Source organism: Gobius niger (genome assembly GCF_951799975.1).
Source record: "Gobius niger genome assembly, chromosome: 4".
NCBI classification, from domain to species: domain Eukaryota; kingdom Metazoa; phylum Chordata; class Actinopteri; order Gobiiformes; family Gobiidae; genus Gobius; species Gobius niger.
Genome location: NC_136855.1, coordinates 28,301,239 through 28,322,558, shown reverse-complemented (window position 1 = coordinate 28,322,558; position 21,320 = coordinate 28,301,239). Strand labels below are relative to the sequence as shown.

The following is a 21,320-nucleotide window of genomic DNA, read 5'->3' as shown; positions in this document are numbered from 1 at the left end:
TTCCCTGTTGTAAATAGATGGTTTGCTACTGACTAAGATGGTGCTAGAGCAACTGCCAAAAAACCTCCTTATTCAATAAATGTGATGTTTTTCATCTAAATGTTCTAGAGCATCCAGGTAAGGCTCTCATTTTATTATTTCTCATGTGAGTTACCTTAGCTACCTTTAGAAAGTACACTTCAGGTGCTGTGATAATCTCACTGTCAAACTATGTTTGGTGCATTTCGCAGAATGGTATAGGGCTTTATTTTAAACAGAAGACACAATAGAGCCTCTAAAATATTTTATTTAGCTAACAGTCCTCACTCTTGGCACAATTAGCCATAAATGTTTCAATTTCTTCAACTGTTCGAGGGACACTGGTAAACAGCTCTATGCCATCTGATGTTATGGCAATGTTTTCTTCCACACGAACCTGTAGACAGATAGCATAAAGTTCAAATACATTAATTCTATTCTTTAAGTGCATATATTGCTACAAGTAGAAGTCAAAAGTAGGCTGTGATGTTGTCTGTTTCACAGAACGAATAGGCAGAGCTTTGTAAGTGAACTAACCCCTCCAAACCCACGGAAGCGATCCAGCTCTTGTTTGTTGATGAAGCAGCTCTGAGCAGGGTTAGCGAGGGCCTGGTCCAGTAGGTGATCAATGAAATAAATGCCGGGCTCCACAGTGAGGACCATACGCTCCTGCACCAGACGACCCATCAGGAGAAACCTTAACCCCGGCTCGTCGATACGCTCCACTCCCTTCATAACAGAGCAGGTAAAATGTACTAATTTCATCCACTTTTTATCTCCATAGGATGGAATTTAAACATTCTCTACCTCAGGGTATCCTCCCACATCATGCACATCGATCCCCAAGAGGTGTCCCAGGCCATGGGGCATAAAGACAGAGCCCAGGTGAACCTTCATCATGTCTTCAACACTCCCATTTAGGACCCCAATCTTCACCAGCTCCTCCAGGTGAACGCGGTCAGCCAGACGGTGCATGTCAGTCCACTTCACCCCTTTAACAGGTTTGAGGATTATGGATTTGAATACAAGGCCATGTATCTTGCACCAACGCTGCTCTGGAGTACAATTCAAATGTTACCTGGTTTGATTGCAGCCATGACAGCTCTGGAGGCCTTGAGGACGGCTTCATAGATGGCCCTTTGGTCTGCAGTGAATTTGCCGTTGGCAGGGAATGAGCAGGTGATGTCAGAGGAGTAGCAGTAGTACTCTCCACCCATGTCAAAGAGGCTACAGATAAATGATTATTAGCCAGTAAAGCTGAACTCTAGAGAGCAGCTCAGCTTTACAGTTTTGTTTACAGCATTTCAGTTGAAAACAAAGTGTTGACAGCCACTGGAAATACTGTCTAAAAAATATTGTATAGGTATAAAATAGAACGGCTGTATAATAAGGATGTGTTTGACAACGAGACAGTTTATCTGTGAGACAACAGCTCCCCCTCCTGGATACTCTACTGCATAACATCTCATTATCGCGTGCAAAGGAAATGGGAAATGGGAAATGGGAAATGATTTGGAATATTTACCACATGTCTCCATCCATAATAGTCTTGTCATTTGGAGCGCCAGGATGTCCATAGTAAATAATTGAAGTATTGTGCCCCCTGTTGATGCATTAACAACGAATAAGAAACCACTATTGATCTTTGTCCATTATACTTCATTCATTAAGAGTGCCTTACGTTCCACAAATGCAGGTGTACGAAGTGTGGCGCATCCCCCCTTTGGTGTAGCAATAATGCTGGAAAAGGCTGCCAAAATAACAATTTCCATACCGACATGTAAGCTTTTATTAGACACTTTTTTAATCCTGAACTTTTTATGATCGTGTGACATTCGTAGAGAGGCAGCAGCAAGTTGAGTCAAAACTCCTCAGTGAAACAAATAAATAGTTCTCCACAGTGACAGAATAACAAGCGCCTGCCATTATTTAGATTTTGATTTCCAAATCAAAAAAATAAATAATAATAATAATTTGTGCCAGATACATACCTTTCCATTTCATATTCCTGCAGGCCTGGTTTCACATGTTTCATGACCTATGTTGTGACAGTTTTATTCAGAGTTAGTATCATCAAAACTAGTCACAGCAATACACAAACTAACCTAGGCTTCTTCCTGTACCCCAGACAATAGGCCCAATTATGGCCCGTCTTCTAAACTTCACAAAAGATCTCTTTGCATTACACCTACAAAATAAGAAAATATAAGAGAAGCTAATGTATTGAAAATAGCAACAAGCACAATATGCCCCTAGCATCCAAGCAGAAGATATTCTTTCTTTTCAGCCTTTAGTACAGAGGGGCTGTGTGACCTCACATTGGAATCCTTTATATAGGAGATTTAATTGATAATTTTGTTTTTACTTTGATTATTCAATTTTCCTTAGAAAGTAGTAAAAATGCTTACCATTTTGTGAGCTTCACTGGAAATCTTGTTGGTGTAGCGCAGCACCTCCAGCTCCATGTCAGTTTTCAGCAAACGGCTGCAAAGATATCATTCCATTGATTCAACATATCTTTATTATGTTGTACCATCTGAGGATGACCTTTGCTCTTCACCATGGTTACCGCATTCCAGAGATAACCAAAACCCCCACTTCAAGACCCTAGACCATTTTATGGTCTTCACTTCCTGTCTTGTGAATGGCGGTTCAGGACAAAATTAAGACTGTGACGATCTATCCTTTAGCCGTCACAACCAGAGATGAAAACTCTCTATTGACCTTCGAATTGGACTAAAGACTGAATCTCAAACGTCCGATTTGAGTAATAAGCCAATTCTTTAATTCATGGACAGTGAGAATGAACTCAACCAATCTGTTCTAATGATGAATTCTTCCCCAGGTCAACAAAGACGCAATGTACAAACATACTGTCGAAATGTTGTTTGGAAAGTTGTGAAGTTGTTAATGTGTTTATCGCAATAGAAATGTATTTCTTGAATTCTCTCCCAAAGACATTCCCACTTGGGATCGTCATATCGAGTTACGGACTGAATCGATTGGTCGAATCCACGGAGAAAAAGGGGCCGCCCCCTTGGTATAAAGGAAGGAGAAATAGCCAGAAACTTCCCTTACTCTTGCTCTTCTTTAAAAAACGCGCTTCTGAGAGGGTTGGAGAAGGAGAGACGGCAGGATGACATCCCCCGCTGAACTCTGACCTCTCCTTTGTCTCAGATGGACCACAAGAACTTTAAGTTTGAGCCCGTCATTTGACGTGAATTTGTAACTATCAGTTACTTCTTTTAAGAACATTTGCATTTTTCCTACCAGACAACAACATTTTTGATCGCTTAGCTTTCAGCGATTTTGAGTCTTGCTTGACGCCCAAGGCCAGAGGAGCTGCAGACAGGGCCGCGCCTGCATCAGCTGAGATAGCCATCCGAGAGAAACCACAACCACAGGCCGTCGACACCAGGACTTTGGACCGCCGGACCACAGTTGGAGTGGAAAGCCTTTCTCTCACGGTCGTAAGCGCATCTCATAGACCTGGCTCAATAAGACTCACATAACCTCTAACCACCTTACTGACTTTCAGATACAATTTTAGAACATTTTATCTGATTATTCATCCTGTTAGGGTTCCAAGTTATTCTGTTTGCACTTTAATATTTAATGCCATCAGTTAATTGATTTTGATCATTAAACCTCCATAAACCACAGTTTGCTTTGGTAATGTCTGTGTTTATTATTCCAGAATAAGGGTCCATGTGTACGTCCAAGACCTCATTTCCTTCAGATAAATCTGTAGTTTAGCCTCCTATTCTTACTTTTATTTTGTTCGCTTTTCGAACTGGTGCCCCGTTAAATTTTAAGGCTAATCTACAACTTATTAATTAATTAATAAACAAATTAATTGATTAATAAACCCTCATACCCTACAATGTTATCGTCACATCATTTGGCGTTGGCATGATCAAGCAGAATGTGCAGGAGGAGTAAAAACACATTTTAAAAAATTCAAGTATAGATCTACCATCTAATAGTTCAGTTTGTAGAGAATTGATTGAGAACAGGAGACAAAAGGTCTCAGTACAATCGTTCTCCCCGGATGGTGTGTCTGCCTAGTCTTCCTGTTTATTTCAGAAAATGTCAATTCAACCAAAGGGAGTGAGCACTAATGCCACGAAATCCTGAGCGAGCACGAATAATAATAATAATAATAATAATAATAATAATAATAATAATTAATAAATCAAACTTGTATAGCGCTATTTTGGACACTCAAAGACGCTTTACATGGGGGATCAAATAAAACAAAAAAGGGGCTTAAGGAAATGCTAGTTTGAACAGGTGGGTTTTGAGTACTGATTTAAAGTTTGGGAGAGTTTCTAATGGGCTGTGGGAGTGAGTTTCAGAGGGTGGGGGCAACGATGGCAAAGGCCCGGACCCCCAAGGTCCGGTGGTTAGTGCGGGTGATGGGAGTGAGGCGGTTGGAGCCGGCTGAGTGAAGGTGGCAGGTGGGTTGGTGTTGTTGCAGAAGCTCGGTGGGGTAGGGGACGGAGGTGATGTGTTCTCTGGACCGGGTGTGGGTGAGGAGGCAGGCAGCAGAGTTCTGGATGTATTGCAGTTTTTGGAGATGAGTGGTGGGAAGTCCGTAGAGGTTATGGCAGTAGTCGAGTCTGGAAGTGATGAAAGCCTGGATGAGGATTTCAGCTGTAGACTGGGTAAGGGAGGGGCGGAGGTGGGCAATGTTGCGGAGGTGGGAGATGGATGTTTTACTGATGTTGTTAATGTGTGTTTTGTATGAGAGGGTGGAGTCCATTATGATGCCAAGGTTGCGTACAAAGGGGGAGGGGGTGACATTGTGTCCATCGATGAGGAGAGAAAAGTTCGGGACAGAGTTTGAGAAAGTTATTGTCCATCCAGGTTTTAATATAGGAGATGCAGTCAGTGATGGTGGAAAGGATACCCGGGGTGATGGATTTGGTGGAGATGTAGAGTTGAGTATCGTCGGTGTAGCAGTGATAGTGGATAGATGGTGGCGGATGATTTGACCGAGGGGAAGCATGTAGATGGTGAAGAGGAGGGGGCCGAGCACAGAACCTTGGGGGACACCGTGGGTGACGGGGGAAGTGTGGGAGTGCAGTTGTTGACAGAGATGAAGTGATGATGGTCAGAGATAAGGGAGGTGAACCAGAGGATGCCGATTGATTGCAGACGGTGAAGGAGAACAGTATGGTCTATTGTGTCGGATGCAGCGGAGAGGTCGAGGAGGAGGAGGATGGATATGGAGCCAGAGTCAGCGGCGAGGAGGAGATCATTAGTGACTTTGAGAAGTGCTGTTTCTGTGCTGTGGTGTGAACGGAATCCGGATTGAAATGTTTCGAAGAGATGAGAGGAGTGAAGATGCTGGTGGAGTTGGGTGATGACGGCACGTTCCAGAATTTTTGAGAGTAACGGGAGATTGGAGATTAGTCTGAAGTTGTCCAGGTTGTCAGGGTTGAGGCCGGGTTTTTTCAAGAGGGGTGTGATGGAGGAAGTTTGAGCGGGGATGGGACAGATCCAGAGCTAAGGGAAGTGTTGATGACGCTGGTGATGAGTGGGATGAGAGTGGGTATGCAGGTTTTGAGGAGGGGAGATGGGATCGGGTCAAGCTGACAGTTGGAGAATTTTCATGGTTGAGAGGAGTTTGGTGGTGTCAGAGTGAGACAGGGGAGAGAAGGAGGAAAGGCCATGGAGTGTGAGTGGAGTGAATTCATGTTCACATCGAGGAGAAGCGGAGGAAGTGGATGCAAGTGAACAGTGTATGGTATGGATTTTGGAATGGTAGGAAGACGAGAAGTTATTGCATTTGTCCGTAGTGAATGTGTTATGTTATATTGAAGCCCATTTTATTAGCGCTCATTAGCGTAATTGCGAGAGGTGCGGCCTTGCAAGCAGAGGTCTTGCATTTATTTGAGGAGACACGTGGGATACTGATTTAATAACTTACCATTCCACAATGACTGGGTGCAAGAGAGTGTTGTTAACCTGGAAGCTGGTAACGAACAAAAGTCAAGAATTAAAAGTGCGTTTTCAATGGGAAAACAAATGCAATTGGAGCAAGCCTAATTTGTTTAACAGAGGAAAGCTGTGTGAAGGACAACGCTGGCTTTGCTTTTTAATAATAACTAATGAGCGGTTGCATTTATAATGAGGTTAATCAACAATAACTATGCGCTGGTGCGGTGTCCATGGTAATCAAAAGATGAAAAATAGTAACGCGCCGTCCGTCCAATTAAATCCTCGTTATATAAATGCCAATAGGATATGCATAGTTTCCCCACGTGACGTCTTCCTGGACAGTAAGCCAGATGCTGTACTTCCTGTCGGCGATCGTTTACTTTCACAACTAGCAGGGTCCCACACAAATATAGAGATAGCTCAGGATTTGGTAAAGGACAACAAGTTATTGATGGACAGTCACAGCAGCGTTCGTAAGGTAGGAGCTTTTATCTTAGAGCTAAAAGGCTAGTGTTAAAAAATTATAATATAACATGTTATGAACACGGAGGTTTCCTCCAGTGAAGTCGTTACGTCTCACGTAATGTTTTTTAACCTGCTCCAGTCACATCTGAACTTTTACTCGCAGTCCTTTACCAAATCTTAAGCTATCGATTAATTTCTGTAGGACCTGCTAATTCATAATGGGAAGAGATAGCGGACAGGAAGGATAGCATCTGGTTTACTGTCCCGCCGGAAATCACGTGGGGTCACTGTGCATAGCCCATGATGCCAATTTTACACACCTGCTAATTCCCTGGAATGAGGCCTCGCGACAGATGCTCCCGCTGTCTGTGTTCAGTCCCCTCTGAAAAAGACCGGGAACAGTGAGTGGCGTTGCTATTACTGGTTGTATATTTACTATAATTAGATAAATTATAGTGCTGTTGTGGGCGGTCTATTCTGAAACTTTCACAAGAAGAGACGGGGCACAATCATCATACCATCATACCAGTGTGAGGAGAAATGCCGGTTTCAGGTTGGACAACACGTCGGCAATCTGAGCGGACATAGGAAAAAGCCAATTAGTGTCTGACAGAATAGCAGCCATAGTCGCCGTCTTCTCCTTTCAACCGTTGGGATAAAGCCAGGTCACTTGGACAGGCGCCGCAGTGGTCCCCAGTAACAGCAAAAAACAAATGAAACCTCAAGGGACTTAGTTAGCCTCTGCACAAATGTCAAATTTGGTGAGAGTTACTATTAATATAGGTTGAGGATCTTGATGTATGCGTTTTCTTCAACAGAAACGGATTGGTGAAACAAAGAGGATATGGCTTGGTTGATGAATTGCGTTTGAGAAAAAAAGAAAAAACACACAAATCTACACCTGAGACATTAACCTCTTAAAGGGACTAGAATCCTCTAAAATCCTGCACTGTCACTCAAAAAGTTGTTGCTTCGGTCCGAAGTGTGCTGTCATGCACAAGCTTAATATAGAAGGTGCAGTTACAAGTATAACCTGAGGTGGCAGTAGCGAGTATAAAAATGGCAACTTGCATCTAGTCCCTTTAACCCCTGCCTTAACTGAGCCTCATTTGAAAGCTAAGGCCTACAAATATGATCTAAGATTTTTCCTTGTATTGTTGCCGCATTGTCGTCACTCTTTTATCATGTTTTTTTTTTTAATGCTTTTTGGATGCTTTTTCTTCTCCTTTTTGTTGTGTTTTGTAACTTTTGATGTTGCATTTTCATCCTCATTTACATCTTGTTTTTGTTGCTGTTTTGGCACTTTTTTCAGGAAACTTTAAAGCAGTACTAAGTAAGGTGTTTACCTTAATAAATCCTTTCCGTAGTCCCTGTGGGGGTAGTACAAGTGTTTATGGGATGATTGGAGGGTCTTTCATCTCCCCCTGGTGTCTCTGGCCAGAAAACCATGTTTGCAACTTGACTGCCACCGGTCCGGAGAAAGCAATACACACTAATGTAATCACGAAGAAGAAGCTAACATGCTAACGGGCAAAGCTAACTGCGGGCTAACGTCACTGTAAACAGTCTTTACAGCCAAGTTTGAGTGAAAAAAAATATTTCTATTGTATAATTGGATGCACAGTAACCCCCTCTCCCTTCGCCTTTCCTGTCAGCGTAGTATTTACTCTCCAAGACAATTAATAAGTTAAAAAATCGTAACTTGCTACTACACCTGCAGTTGCGCTTATGGCCTCTAGGGGGAAGAGTTACTTAGTACTGCTTTAAGATTTGAGTAATGTCGAACTGGAGAAAATATCTTTGGTTATGGGGTTTAATTACTTCATAAGCCACCAATATTAACTTTTTAACTAATAAAAGTATTAGTGGCCTAAAATGCGAGACAACAGATCATAATGGTGACCCCATTTTAGCTGACTTTTTGTTTTCTGTAATGGGCACAAATCTAGAGCAAAGGAAAAAGAGGAGACGGTGACTTTTAAAAATATGTGTTATGTCAAAGCAGAGGCCACACCTCTACACCTCAGTAAACGCTCTGTTACTGTGGCTCGAAAAAGGTCACAATGAACAAATTTTAAAAACACCAAGTACAGCTGACTTACATCACAGGTGTAGTGGACCTCATCTACTGCATACTTCAGCTTAAAGTGCTCCTTGGAAAAGATCATAAGGTGATAAAAGACCTGAATTAACCAAGTTGAAGTTATGTATGAAAAATGTCAGTTTTTGGTTATCATGATATGGAGATAATGGAGTATAAAGAGATTGAACAAATAATTGTGTCAAAAGGTATGGGGGAAACATACTCTCCCATCCAAGTAGCGTAGCTTTCAGGGAGTTTAGGAACAAACAGTAAGGACTTTCCCGAGTCCACATCAATGGCCCCATAGCAGTCAGGATCAGTCACTCCAAAGGCCCAGTGGAAGAAAGACTCCTGCAGAAAACACACGTTAGAAGCTTAGTGCAAATAACTTACGATAAGCATATTTAACTGGTCTTACCTGTCTGAAAAGCTGGTCAGTGTCTGTGCAGTACCTCTGCTTCTGCTCTCCTCCCTGCAGCAGCACCATGCACCCCGGCACCACTCCATCTTTGGCCTTCAGCCCTTGGCAGAGACGCTGGCGGTTCTGAGCAAAAAGAGCCGCGGACACTCTCAAGGTGTCGTTGCCAAGCCAGAAAACGGGTCTGACAAAACAACATCAGGGGAAAAGTCAATGAAGTCAGAAGAAATGGCTGGTTTTGGGTCAGACCCCTCGCATCATTGCCTAAGTCATAATTGAAGGTTTTGGGAATAATTCAATAATAGTGAAAGATCACTTTGAAATGGTCATAGCATAATGATACCTAAAATATGAAGCAGTGTTTGGAGAGTAGACTCACCTGTTCAGACTGGCACATAGGACTGTCACTTGTGATTTGATGCCTTTGTAATTGCTCCATTGTTTTTATTGTATTGTGTGTTTCTGTATTCAGGTTATTTGTTTGTAATTTAATTATGCATCTTTTTGTGTTCTTGTTAAGCACTTTGGCCTTTGTGCTAAACAAATGAACTTTGATTCATTGGTAGAATAAAAACAAAATTCTCTATGTGAAAGAAGAAGAAAAAAACGCTGACCAGATGCAAAGGGTTTTAGTCATGTGGTTTAAGAGTCACAGTAAAATGCAAGAAAGAACAATTCTGCATAGTGTGGACGGCCAAGGGGGAAATGATAGAGTATCTCACAATCACAATACACATCACACTGAAATTTGCACTGACCCAAAGGTTAACCAGGGCGTTTTATGGTTTAGTGTTGTTGTATTTAATGGATTAAAAATAATGATACTTTTTTTTTTTTTTATTATTATTATTATTATGATCAAATGAGGCCATGGTCCAAGAATGCAGAATATAAAATATTTGATCTCGAGATCGGTATTTATGTTTAGTTTCCCATGATTTTGTATCACTCTTGATTGCATAATCCTGTCAGCATTTTAGCCACAGCTGATCTTTGTCTGATAATTTTATAGATGCACGCTGAAACTTTACAGTGTTTTTAGATCGACGCAATATAGGATAAGAAACAGACTACAGTTCTTTACTAAAAATGTTGGTATTTTATTGAAAAGTTCAAATGCTACACTGTTCAAATGCAACACTGCCAACAGGTGTGTTTGAGATGAGCCAGACGGACGCAGTTTTTACAGCCGACTGCAGACGCACGGTGCATGCCGGTTAGATTTCTGTCCGACTTGCTCCAGACGGGCTCTGATGTCACGGGCACGTGGGGCACGGAAAGATCGTGAGACCCCAACGAGAGCAGCCGACTTGATCAGCCGCTGCATCTCTCCAGAGGCAACTGCAGCGGCTCCACGGCCCCGTGCATGATGGGAAAACACCCACCTGTCCGCGGCTCACGCTCAGGTGATTGGATACGAGTCTGCTGTGATCACAAACGTGCTCCTCGCCCCCTCCTCTCTCCTCTTTAGATCTGAACAAATAAACTATGACTGAAACTATTAAAGTTATGCATCGCCCCTAAAATAGAGCTCATGTTTGATTCTTTTCAGAACAAACTCATGATTTAAAAGGACGTATTTTATCTCACAAACTTGAACAAACAAACGGATGGGAAAGTTTCCTCTGATGAAGAATGATGTCTCTGGAGTGAAGGAAACAGAGCAGGAGGTGAATGACTTTTATTTAGGATAAACTTTAAATGAACGCGATATCTGAACGAGACGCTGCGTGATCTGAGGCCACTCTCGTTGTTCTCTGCATGTGGAGGGTCGGATTGGCTTCAGACTTTTTTTCTCCGCCCCTGTTGCGCCGGCTACTCTCGCCGATCATCCAGGCGAGCCGCAACGGCATCTTAAACACACCTAATCATTAAACTCCGGGCTAAACTATAATCTTTACGAGACTCGCCCTCTTAGCATTACCAGTAGTTTAACCATTGACAGTCCATTGCATGAGTTTAACTCAATGCTTTTAAATGATATTTACGAAACAGAGAAAACATGCAAAAAGAAACTGAAAGCCTCGAAAGTAAAATCATATATATAAAATTAAACGTGCAATATCACGTTTAATTTGGTTCTATTGTCTCTAAATCATAGCGCATTATTTTAGATCGTAAAGTGGAGAGCACTCACTGCGGAGCTGCAGCCATGACTTTAAGTTCGTTCGAGGTGAGCCAGACGGACGCAGTTTTGACAGCCGACTGCAGACCTTGCTGCAGACGCACGTGGAGTAGATTTTTGTCCGACTTGCGCCTGACAGGCTCTGATGTCACGGGCACGTGGGGCACGGAACGATCGTGAGACCCCAACGAGACCAGCCGACTTGATCCACGACGTCATGCGTCAGCCGCTGCATCTTTCCAAAGGCGACTGCAGCGGCTCCACGTTCCCGTGTATGACGGGAAAACGCCCACCTGTCCACGGCTCGCGCTCAGGTGATTGGATAAGAGTCTGCTGTGATCAGAAACGTGCTCCTCGCCCCCTCCTCAGGGCAACACTTTAGATCTGAACAAATAAACTATGACTGAAACTATTAAAGTTTTGTATCGCCCCTAAAATAGAGCTCATGTCTGATGCTCTTACAGAACAACTCGTGATTTAAAAGGACGTATTTTTCTCACAAACTTGAACAAACAGACAAATGGGAAAGTTTTCTCTGATGATGAATGATGTCTCTGGAGTAAAGGAAACAGAGCAGGACTTTTATCTAGGATAAACTTTAAATGAACGCGATATCTGAACGAGACGCTGCGTGATCTGAGACCACTCTCGTTGTGTTTAAGATGCCGTTGCGGCTCGCCTGGATGATCGGCGAGAGTAGCCGGCGCAACAGGGGCGGAGAAAAAAAGTCTGAAGCCAATCCGACCCTCCACATGCAGAGAACAACGAGAGTGGCCTCAGATCACGCAGCGTCTCGTTCAGATATCGCGTTCATTTAAAGTTTATCCTAAATAAAAGTCATTCACCTCCTGCTCTGTTTCCTTTACTCCAGAGACATCATTCTTCATCAGAGAAAACTTTCCCATTCCTTTGTTTGTTCAAGTTTGTGAGATAAAACACGTCCTTTTAAATCATGAGTTTGTTCTGAAAAGCATCAAACATGAGCTCTATTTTAGGGGGCGATGCATAACTTTAATAGTTTCAGTCATAGTTTATTTGTTCAGATCTAAAGAGGAGAGGGGAGGGAGCGGGGAGCACGTTTCTGATCACAGCAGACTCGTATCCAATCACCTGCGCGTGAGCCGCGGACAGGTGGGTGTTTTCCCATCATGCACGGGGCCGAGGAGCCCCTGCAGTTGCCTCTGGAGAGATGCAGCGGCTGATCAAGTCGGCTGCTCTCGTTGGGGTCTCACGATCTTTCCGTGCCCCACGTGCCCGTGACATCAGAGCCCGTCTGGAGCAAGTCGGACAGAAATCTAACCGGCATGCACCGTGCGTCTGCAGTCGGCTGTAAAAACTGCGTCCGTCTGGCTCATCTCAAACACACCTGTTGTTCTCTGCATGTGGAGCGGTCGGATAGTCTTCAGACTTTTTTCTCCGCCCCCGTTGCGTCGGCTGCTCTCGCCGATCATCCAGGCGAGCCGCAACCGCCTCTCGAATGACCCTGAAGAAACTTTGAATATATGCAAGCTGACTATTGGCTTGACCAATCAGAGTGGTGACAAGTCCCCCTCCCCTTTCCATCCCAAACCGGTCTAGTTTTCAAACCGCTCCAGACCCCATGACTGAAGTGGTCTGCGGTTTGGACCCCCCTTTTAATTGGAGTTGATACCAATGTATGCCTGTAGTTTAGATGTTCATTCAACCCTGTTTAATGACATCAAGCATTTAATATCGGCCTTAGTTACCAGGACGAGCTGTTTCAAAGGAAATAAACAAACGTAAAGCTGAGAAAAAAATATGCTAATATGACCAGAAAGCAGACGTAGACTAATCAGAATCAGAAATGTTTTATTTGCCATTGTTAATGAACAGGTTCATTGTTAATGAACAGGTTGACAACCAGGAATTCTTTCTGGTTCAATCATGCAGCATGAAACATAAAACATTTAACACATAACTTAGATAAATAAATAAAAAACTATACAAATAGTGCAATAGAGCAGTGCAAACGGTGTAATATCACAACAGAAGTCGCCTCACAGGGCTGCACCGAACATTAAGGCAATAAAACAGAGCAATAAATATGACAATGTAAAGTTCGGGTAAATGAAGTATCCAGGCAAACATAATGTCCAAATAAACGTCGACGAGCGGCACGGGTGTCCCCTGTCCTTAGACTCTCCAGTACGGCAAGGAAAAACTCAAAAACCCAGCGGGACAAAAGAGAAACCTTGGGGAGAACCACAGAAGGAGAGATCCACTCCCATGGACGGACAGGCTAGAGACCCAGGGCCGAAGGGTCCCTCAGCAGACGGGCCAAGATTGCGGATCGTTCAGACCTCAGATTCCAGTATGGAGAGTTCCTCCGTTCAGCCGAACGATCTGACCCACGCGCCTCCGGGTCCTGGAGGTTACAGGTCCTGGAGAGGTGGGAGTTTACAGCCAATCACCTTCTCAGCAGAGTCAATGCTTGTCCGGTTTGTGGCTTGAGGACAAAGAGACTACAGGATTTGTTGGTGAGAGAGAGGAGGTCTGCGGATGAGAAACAAGATGGTTTTCAGGAGAGGATGGATGACAGGAGTGGAGAGAGGAAAGGATGGGGGGGAAAGAGAGAAGACAGGAAAGGAGAGAGGAGAGGGGGAAGAACAGAGAGAAGGGAAAAAGAGAAAGAAAAAACACATTCACACTCATTCATATACCAGCGTCAGACACTGGAGGCAAGGCGGGTGAAGTGTCTTGCCCAAGGACGCAACGACAGTGTGCGCCTACAGGACATTCCGCTTAAGCGACGACCCAGCGCCACTGTCACCCCAGAAAAAGAAAAAAATGAAAGAGAGAAGGGGGAGGGGAGAGAGAGAAGGGGGAGAGAGAGAAGGGGAACTGGTGAATGGTCCCATATATGTATCACCTTTTGTACTTGCTCTGAGGCACTCAAAAGGCTTTACATCAAGGAACCACTCACCCATTCACACTCATTCATTCACCAGCGTCAGACACTGGAGACACCAGATAGATCTGTCCTCCTCTTGTGGGGGATCTGTTCTCCTCAGACCTCGTGAGAGAGATCTGTCCTCTTCAGACCTTGTGAGAGATCTGTTCCCCTCAGGCCCAGTGACCGTTTCTCCTCTGACCCTGCTCCTCCTGGCGTCTCCTGTTAAAGCCATTATGCCTCCACCGGCCTTGAACGTTGGGCATCTCATGGTCGGCATCGTTTCTCTGGTCGTTCTGTCTCCGGTTCCTGTAGTCTTGCGAGGCCTTGTTATTGGGCATGTTATGGTCGGCATCGTTCCTCTGGTCGTTCTGTCTCCGGTTCCTGATGTCTTGCGAGGCGTTGTTTTGGACCCGTGTGTCCTGAGGTGCTGTGCTTCTCTCTGGCTCCACGGTTTTCAGCAGATCTGGTTGTTTTTCATTCGTCTCTTGCTGTGCGGCTGCTGCCTTCGCTGCTTTTTCATAAGCAATGTTTTGCCGCAAAAAGCTAATGTTATCTTTCCGAAGTGCCTCTATGTCCATCGTCATTTCCACATACACATCCGCACTGTGTGCCAGATTCTCGTACAGCTCCTTATTCTTTCCCTGGAGCTCACTGGCTTCTTCCCTCCACTTGTCCGCCTCTTCCTTGGCCTTATCACGGTCCTCTTCGAGTCTGCGAAGGATCTGGTCGGTTTCAATGTTTGGCTGCAGCTGCTGTTGTTGTTTCTTAGATTTTTCCAGCTCCGTTTTGGCTTCTTGGAGCTGGGTTTCCAGGCGTAATATGGTCCCAGATGTGTGCATTTTTGACGTCTTGAGCTCTTCTGAGAGGACGCATTTTTCAGACTCAAGGGACTTGTTTTTCTCCTCAAAGTGGCTGATTATTTTGACTTTCTCGTGGAGATTTGACTCCAGTTGTTTGAGATCAGCTGTAGTTCTCTCACAGGCAGCTTTCAACACTTGTTTCTCGTTTTGAAACCTCTCAAACATGCGATTAGACTCCTGGAGAGCATGGAGTCTATCTCTCACACTCTCCTCCAGGCTGTCGTAATGTTTGGTAACTTCATCTTGAAGCGTGAGGGACTTCTGTTCCTCCTCCATCAGTTTCTGTCTCGTCTGATGGAGCTGGTTTTGTGTCTTCTTGCAGGAGAGCAATTTTTTGTCCAGGGTCAGCTGCAGAGTCTGGTTCGCTCTCTGCTGTGAGTCCAGCTCTGTATGGAGGACATTGACCTCTTTCTTCAATGTTGAAATGGTCTCTTTAGCTTCCTCTGCGGCAGTTTTATGGGCCTCCTTCATGGACAGCTGCTCCTGTTGAAGAATCTTCATTTTCCCCTCCATCTGGTAGACTTCTTCTGTCAGGGCGGCGTGTTTCATCTCTAGCAGCGTGAACTGTTCAAGTTTGAGATGATTCTCGGTCAGCTCCTTGTCCTGCTGTTGAAGCAAAAGCGTTTGCTGTTCCAGATCTTTAATCTTCTTACGAAGACTCGCGTCTGCTACTTTGAGCTGACCATAGTTCGTCTTCAGGGCATTGATAACCAGCATCAAACTGTCTTTCTGATTATCCTTTTCCTTTTGAAGGAGGATCATTTTGGCATCCCGCTCTGACACGGAGACTTGAAGCCTTAAGTTCTCCTTGTTCAGACCCTGGTTTTGGGCGTTTAGAGCCTGGACTTCAGCTCTACTCTGCCTCAGGGCCTCGCGTTCGACAAACAGTTCCTCCTGTGAACGCAGGGTTTTGTCGGCGAGGTTGCTCGCTAACAATGCTTTATCTTGACGCTCGCTCTGCACCTGCTTCTGCAAAGAGAGATTGACACTCTCCGCTGAACAGAGCGCAAGCCGGAGCTCCTGAATGAGCGCGGCGTCGGAAGAACGCTTCTTCCCAAACATTTTCTTGGACTGTGCTTTTTTCACGAAGGCGTTTGTGAAAAAAGCTGGAAAATGCTTTCACAAACCACAAAATATGTCAGAGAATGTGGCAAATGCGTTGAAATGCAACAAAATGCAGTTCAATACGTCAAAATACGTCAGAATGCGTTGAGATACGTCAAAATGTGTCAGATGCGTCGAAAGGCTCGTGGGTGTGTGAAGGAATGACTGACTGAGGTATGAGGTCATACAGAGATTATGACTAAGAATGTGACATCATCACATTTAGAACAGCTGTAAACATTCCACACATCTGTGATAGAACTCCAGGGGTGTTGCCATGGTAATCCATTGGAACCAATAGAAAGGAGAAATTCACTTGTTACAGTCGGCATTCAAGAAGGTCACTCAGAGTTAATAAAGTGCAGCTGATACAGAGATTATTGCACATGTTACTTTACAGTCTTATTGTACAGTCTGACAGCAGTGGGGATGAAGGCTTTGCGGTAGCGCTCCGTCCTGCACTGAGGGTGTCTCAGTCTGCCACTGAGAGAGCTGCACAGCTCTTCTACAGTCCCGTGCAGTGGTGTTGTCCATGATGGAGGTGAGCTTGGCTAACACAATCCTGTCCCTCACCTCCTCCACAGAGTCCAGGGGGCAGCCCAGGACGGAGCTGGCCCTCCTGACCAGCTTGTTCAGTCTGTTCTTGTCCCGTTCTGTTCTGCTTGGGGCCCAGCACACGGCAGCGTAGTGGAGAGCAGAGGCTACCACAGAGTCATAAAAAGTCCTGAGCAGAGGCTCCTTCGTCTTACTGATGTTCAAGCACAGGTGGTTTCGCTCACACCAGTCCACAAAGTCTATGATGACTGACCGGTACTCCAGGTCGTTCCCCTTAGACACACAGCCCACGATGGCGGAGTCGTCGGAGAACTTCTGGAGATGACAACTGTCCGTGTTGTATGTGAAGTCCGATGTGTAGATGGTGAAGAGAAACGGTGAGAGGACGGTGCCCTGAGGGGCCCCGGTGCTGCAGACGACCACCTCAGACTCACAGCTGCGCAGCCGCACATACTGTGGTCGGTCCGTAAGGAAGTCGATGATCCAAGCAGTGAGATGTTCATCCACTCCCGCGTCCTCCAGCTTCCCCTGCAGCAGCGCCGGCCTGATGGTGTTGAAGGCACTGGAGAAGTCAAAGAACATGACCCTCACAGTGTTCCCGACGTGCTCCAGGTGCGTGAGCGCCCGCTCCAACAGGTAGATGACAGCGTCCTCTACTCCGATGTTGGGTCCGTACGTCTGTACGGTCAGGGCGACTGGTCTGCAGTGGGCCGGTTCCCTGGCGTGCGCTGTTTTAGGAACCGGGATCAGACAGGAGGTCTTCCACATGACGGGGACCTTCTCCAGGCCAAGGCTCAGGTTGTAGATGCGGCAGAGGACCTCGGAGAGGGTGTGGCCGAGCTCTCATGGGAATCTCAATTTTTCACTCTTTTTAGCCGTTTTCTAACGTACTATAAACATATTTATCACACCAATAACGTCGAGCCAAAATAAGCTCCACATGGATGTTATCTCACAGAAAATGTTTCAGTAGAAGCGAAAAACAACACTCATTGCTAAAATTAAGTATATGTAACATGCTAGCGCTAGCTATATATATATATTCTTTTTTTTAAGTAGCCTATTGGCACGGCAAGTGTGGGCTTTTGAACCACTTTGCCGCTCTCCATGCCTTTGTGCCTTTATTTATTACAAAAATATATTCATAATTCAGTGTTTCTTAAAGTGATGGTTAAATGACTATTAGCTAATGTTAATGCATATTAAACCATGGTCAGTGAGAATTCTAATGGTAATGCTGTGCATAAGTTTACTTATAAAGATTTATATATCACCCCACTGCAGCTGTTTCCATTGTAATGACAAACAAATGAGCTGGAACTAGTTTCATGTAAAACGGCAAAAAAAAAAAGAAAGAAAAAAAATACTCTTGCCCAGGATTAAAAAACAACAACAAAAAAAGCACACAGTCTGCTGGAATAGTGAAGCCCATCGAGATTATTGCCTTGTAGGTATTAGAATCATTGAATAAAGATATATTATAGATTATATTCTTTCACCCTCAACTGATCATAGAGCTGCAACTATTCAAAATATTTATTTATGGTGTTGGAGACATGAAGCTCCTCTTATTAGAAAATGGGAGTAGGGGAAAGCTGCAGACCCGGAGCCCAGACAGAAATACCGTGAAGCGAATCCACCATGATTGTGCGGCCTCTCCTGGTAAAGACGGATATACGACGGTATCTTGGGAAGATTGATTTGATCAACTCAACGAACATGAGACTTTAACCGATTATTTCATTTTTTGATTTCTTATGAACCAATTTTGAAATCGTAGATGCTTCTGTAAAGATAAGATAAGATGACACATTAATGTTGTTTGATAAAGATAAGATGACACATTAATGTTGTTTGATAAAGATAAGATGACACATTAATGTTGTTTGATAAAGATAAGATGACACATTCATTTTCTGCTTAAGATAGTGTTTGTGCTAGTTGTAAATTAGTAAAAACAATAAAAAATCCCAATTACTTGCTACCCAAAAATGCAATTGCAGGCTGTAAGTAAATATATAATTTATTCATAATTATGTATTACGGGTACCTTTTACTTTCTGTGGCAAATTATTGCATATTTTAATTTTAAAGAATCTTGGCCAGGACACTCTTGAGATTTTTAATCTCAACGAGTTTTATCCTGGATAAATAAAGGACAAATATATATTTTTTTTTTTTGAAGTTATGGCACCATTATTAATGGCACATTGTTGCATGTATATGTCATTCCAGATTAGTTTTGACCATAGTATTATTATTATTATTATCATCATTAGCCCAGAATTACAACATTTGATTTTTACACATTAATGACATCAGTGTTGATCTTTTGTTTAAGTGAAGTTGACAGAATGATGCTGCTGAATTTAGTTTTTTTTTTTTTAATTTTGTTTAATTATTATTAAGTGATGAGTATATAAGATACAAAGTGCACAATTACACAAGTGATAAGGACACAGGACACAACAGAAGAGAAAGATGGGATACACATGGGGAGGAAGGATTACGTGATTGGATGGACAAGTAAAACAGAACTAAATGAAAGTGATATAATCCTGTGTGATCATACGTCGTCACTACATTGACATTCCGAGACCCACATCCCCCCACAACCCCAACCCGTTCGTCCGTCCTCCTCCCCCCTCCCCCGCCCCCCCCCCCCTCACCTTGAGGGCCCGGGCCACCCCCCAACATCCACCCCAGCCCCCAGGCGCAAAACCAGGTCAGGGACAATCCGCCACAGAGCCTTCAACCCCAGCCCTAGTTTTTGTTCCCCTTCCCATGTTTTGTACCTAGATCGGTGTAGAGTGCATTAAAATAAGCAAGAGGCTTACCCTATCTTTTTGTTTTTTGTTTTGTTCTTTTGTTTTCCCATTGTTTTTGTCTTTTTGTCTGTTCTTATGTGGTGCATTAAAAAGGGTGTGAAGGCGGGTGGGTTAGTGAATGCCCCTGGTGGTAGGCCCAAGGCAGCGGAGGAATGCCAGGAGGAGCCCAAACCCCACAGCAAAAGCGGGCCGGGAACACCAAGGGCTAACTGAGAGAGAGAGAACGGAGGAGGAGTAAAGGGGAAAAAAACAAAACAAAAAACAAAAAAAACAGAGGGGAAGCATGGGGGGATAAGAGGTCAAACAATAATGGCAGCAATAATCACCACAGTTCACAAACAACAGTAGATAAATAGTAACAGCGAGAGATAATAATGTTGGCAAGATAAAATTAGAGTAACTATATATATAGCTTTTGAAAAGGAAGTACACATACTCTTGCAAATACTCATATGCACACAAATATAGTCACATACATAGGCCTACATGTAACATAATACAAGTTAAGAAGGAGAAAAGAAGAAACGGAAACAGACAAAGGGGGACATCTACATTATTTGGTGGTGGGGTCATTCTGTTTTGTTTTGTTTTGTTTTGTTCTCTTTGTTTTCTTTCCCTTCCCCTTTCCTCTTTGTGTGTGTATAGTTAATCTGTATAAGCAGGTTCGAGGTTTACGGACACGAGTAGATGTTCAATGAACGGATTCCATGTTTCATTGAATAACGACATGTGCTTTTGTTTGTGAGCCATGTTCTTTTCCATTGATATATAATCTGTTACTAGGTTAATCCAGTGGTTAATGTTGCAGGATTTTTTGCATTTCCAGTTTTGAAAAATTATTTTCTTAGCGATAGTTAGAGAGACGAGGAGAGGGTTGTTATACTTGCTCGGTAGGGCTAGTTGTGTGGTGTCTCCTAGAAGGCACAATGATGGGTTCAAAGGGACCCTGCACTTCAAAATAGTGGAGAGCTTATCTGTTACTGAGCGCCAAAATAAGTGTACCGGAGTGCAGTCCCATGTAGCATGTAGATAATTATCGGTGCTACCTAAATTGCATTGTGTGCAAATGTCCGTGTCAGTTAGATCCATTTTGTGCAATCGGCTTTGTGTCAGATGAAATCTGTGGAGGGTTTTATATTGTATTAATTGCAAGTTAGGGTTTGTTGTCATGGAAAAAATGTTTCTGCATATGTCTGGCCAGATGCTGGAGTTTGGTAATATACCCAAGTCATTTTCCCATATAGGAAGTGGCATTGTCAGCTGATGTTTTGATGTTATAATTTTATAAAGTTTGGATGTAATTTTTTTGTGCTTGAAATTTTCAAAATTTTGTCTATTACAGTAGACGGTTGTTGTAATGAGATATTTTTAGATTTAATTATATGTTTGATTTGTTGATAGTGGAGAAATTCTTCTCTTCCAACCCCATACGTCTTGATTAATGTGTGAAAGGAAATAAATGCATTGCTCTCAAACAGGTGGTGTAGATGAGATATTCCTTTTCGGTGCCATAGTGGGAAATATATGGGGGAATTATGCAACTGAAAGTCGGGGTTGTGCCATATTGGGGTGTATTTACATGAGGCTAGTGATGAATCTGTGATTTTAATGGTTCTCCACCAGGCTTTCAGCGTTGTTGATATGGTGATGGATTTGAAGTAGTCAAGCTTTTTTATTGATTGGGGTAAAAAGGGGAGATCTGCTATGGGTGTGTTCTGACATTGACTCTGTTCTAACTGTATCCATGGTTTGTTGTGGTGTTGTTGTTTTTATCCAGATGTTCATGTATTGTAGTTGAGTTGCTAAAAAGTAGTTAAGAAAATGGGGTGCTTCTAGCCCCCCGTGCTGTTTGCTGTTTTGTAATGTTGAGAGGGAGATGCGAGGTTTTTTATTTTTCCAGTAAAACTGAGTAGTTATAGAATTGAGCGATTTGAACCAGTTATGCTGCTGAATTTAGGAAACATTGAGACCCTGACGGTACAAGTGTTATTTTTTCCTTTATTG

The 21,320-nt window shown here is 43.5% G+C and overlaps 1 protein-coding gene across 1 annotated transcript; it reads right to left on the bottom strand.

The window, feature by feature from the left end:
• Window positions 1–516: 516 nt before the first annotated feature.
• Window positions 517–11,123, bottom strand: LOC306961674 (xaa-Pro dipeptidase-like; the record flags this gene model as incomplete). The annotated part of the gene is made up of 14 exons (XM_079554518.1): window positions 11,068–11,123; window positions 8,931–9,114; window positions 8,732–8,863; window positions 8,532–8,591; window positions 6,956–7,003; window positions 6,750–6,811; window positions 5,954–5,998; window positions 2,427–2,502; window positions 2,010–2,056; window positions 1,700–1,768; window positions 1,544–1,621; window positions 1,097–1,245; window positions 826–1,010; window positions 517–747 (listed from the first exon to the last, which is right to left on the bottom strand). The coding sequence occupies exons 1-14, from the start codon at window positions 11,082–11,084 to the stop codon at window positions 517–519; spliced, it is 1,383 nt and encodes a 460-aa protein (XP_079410644.1). The 5' UTR covers window positions 11,085–11,123.
• Between the last annotated feature and the right edge of the window lie 10,197 nt (window positions 11,124–21,320).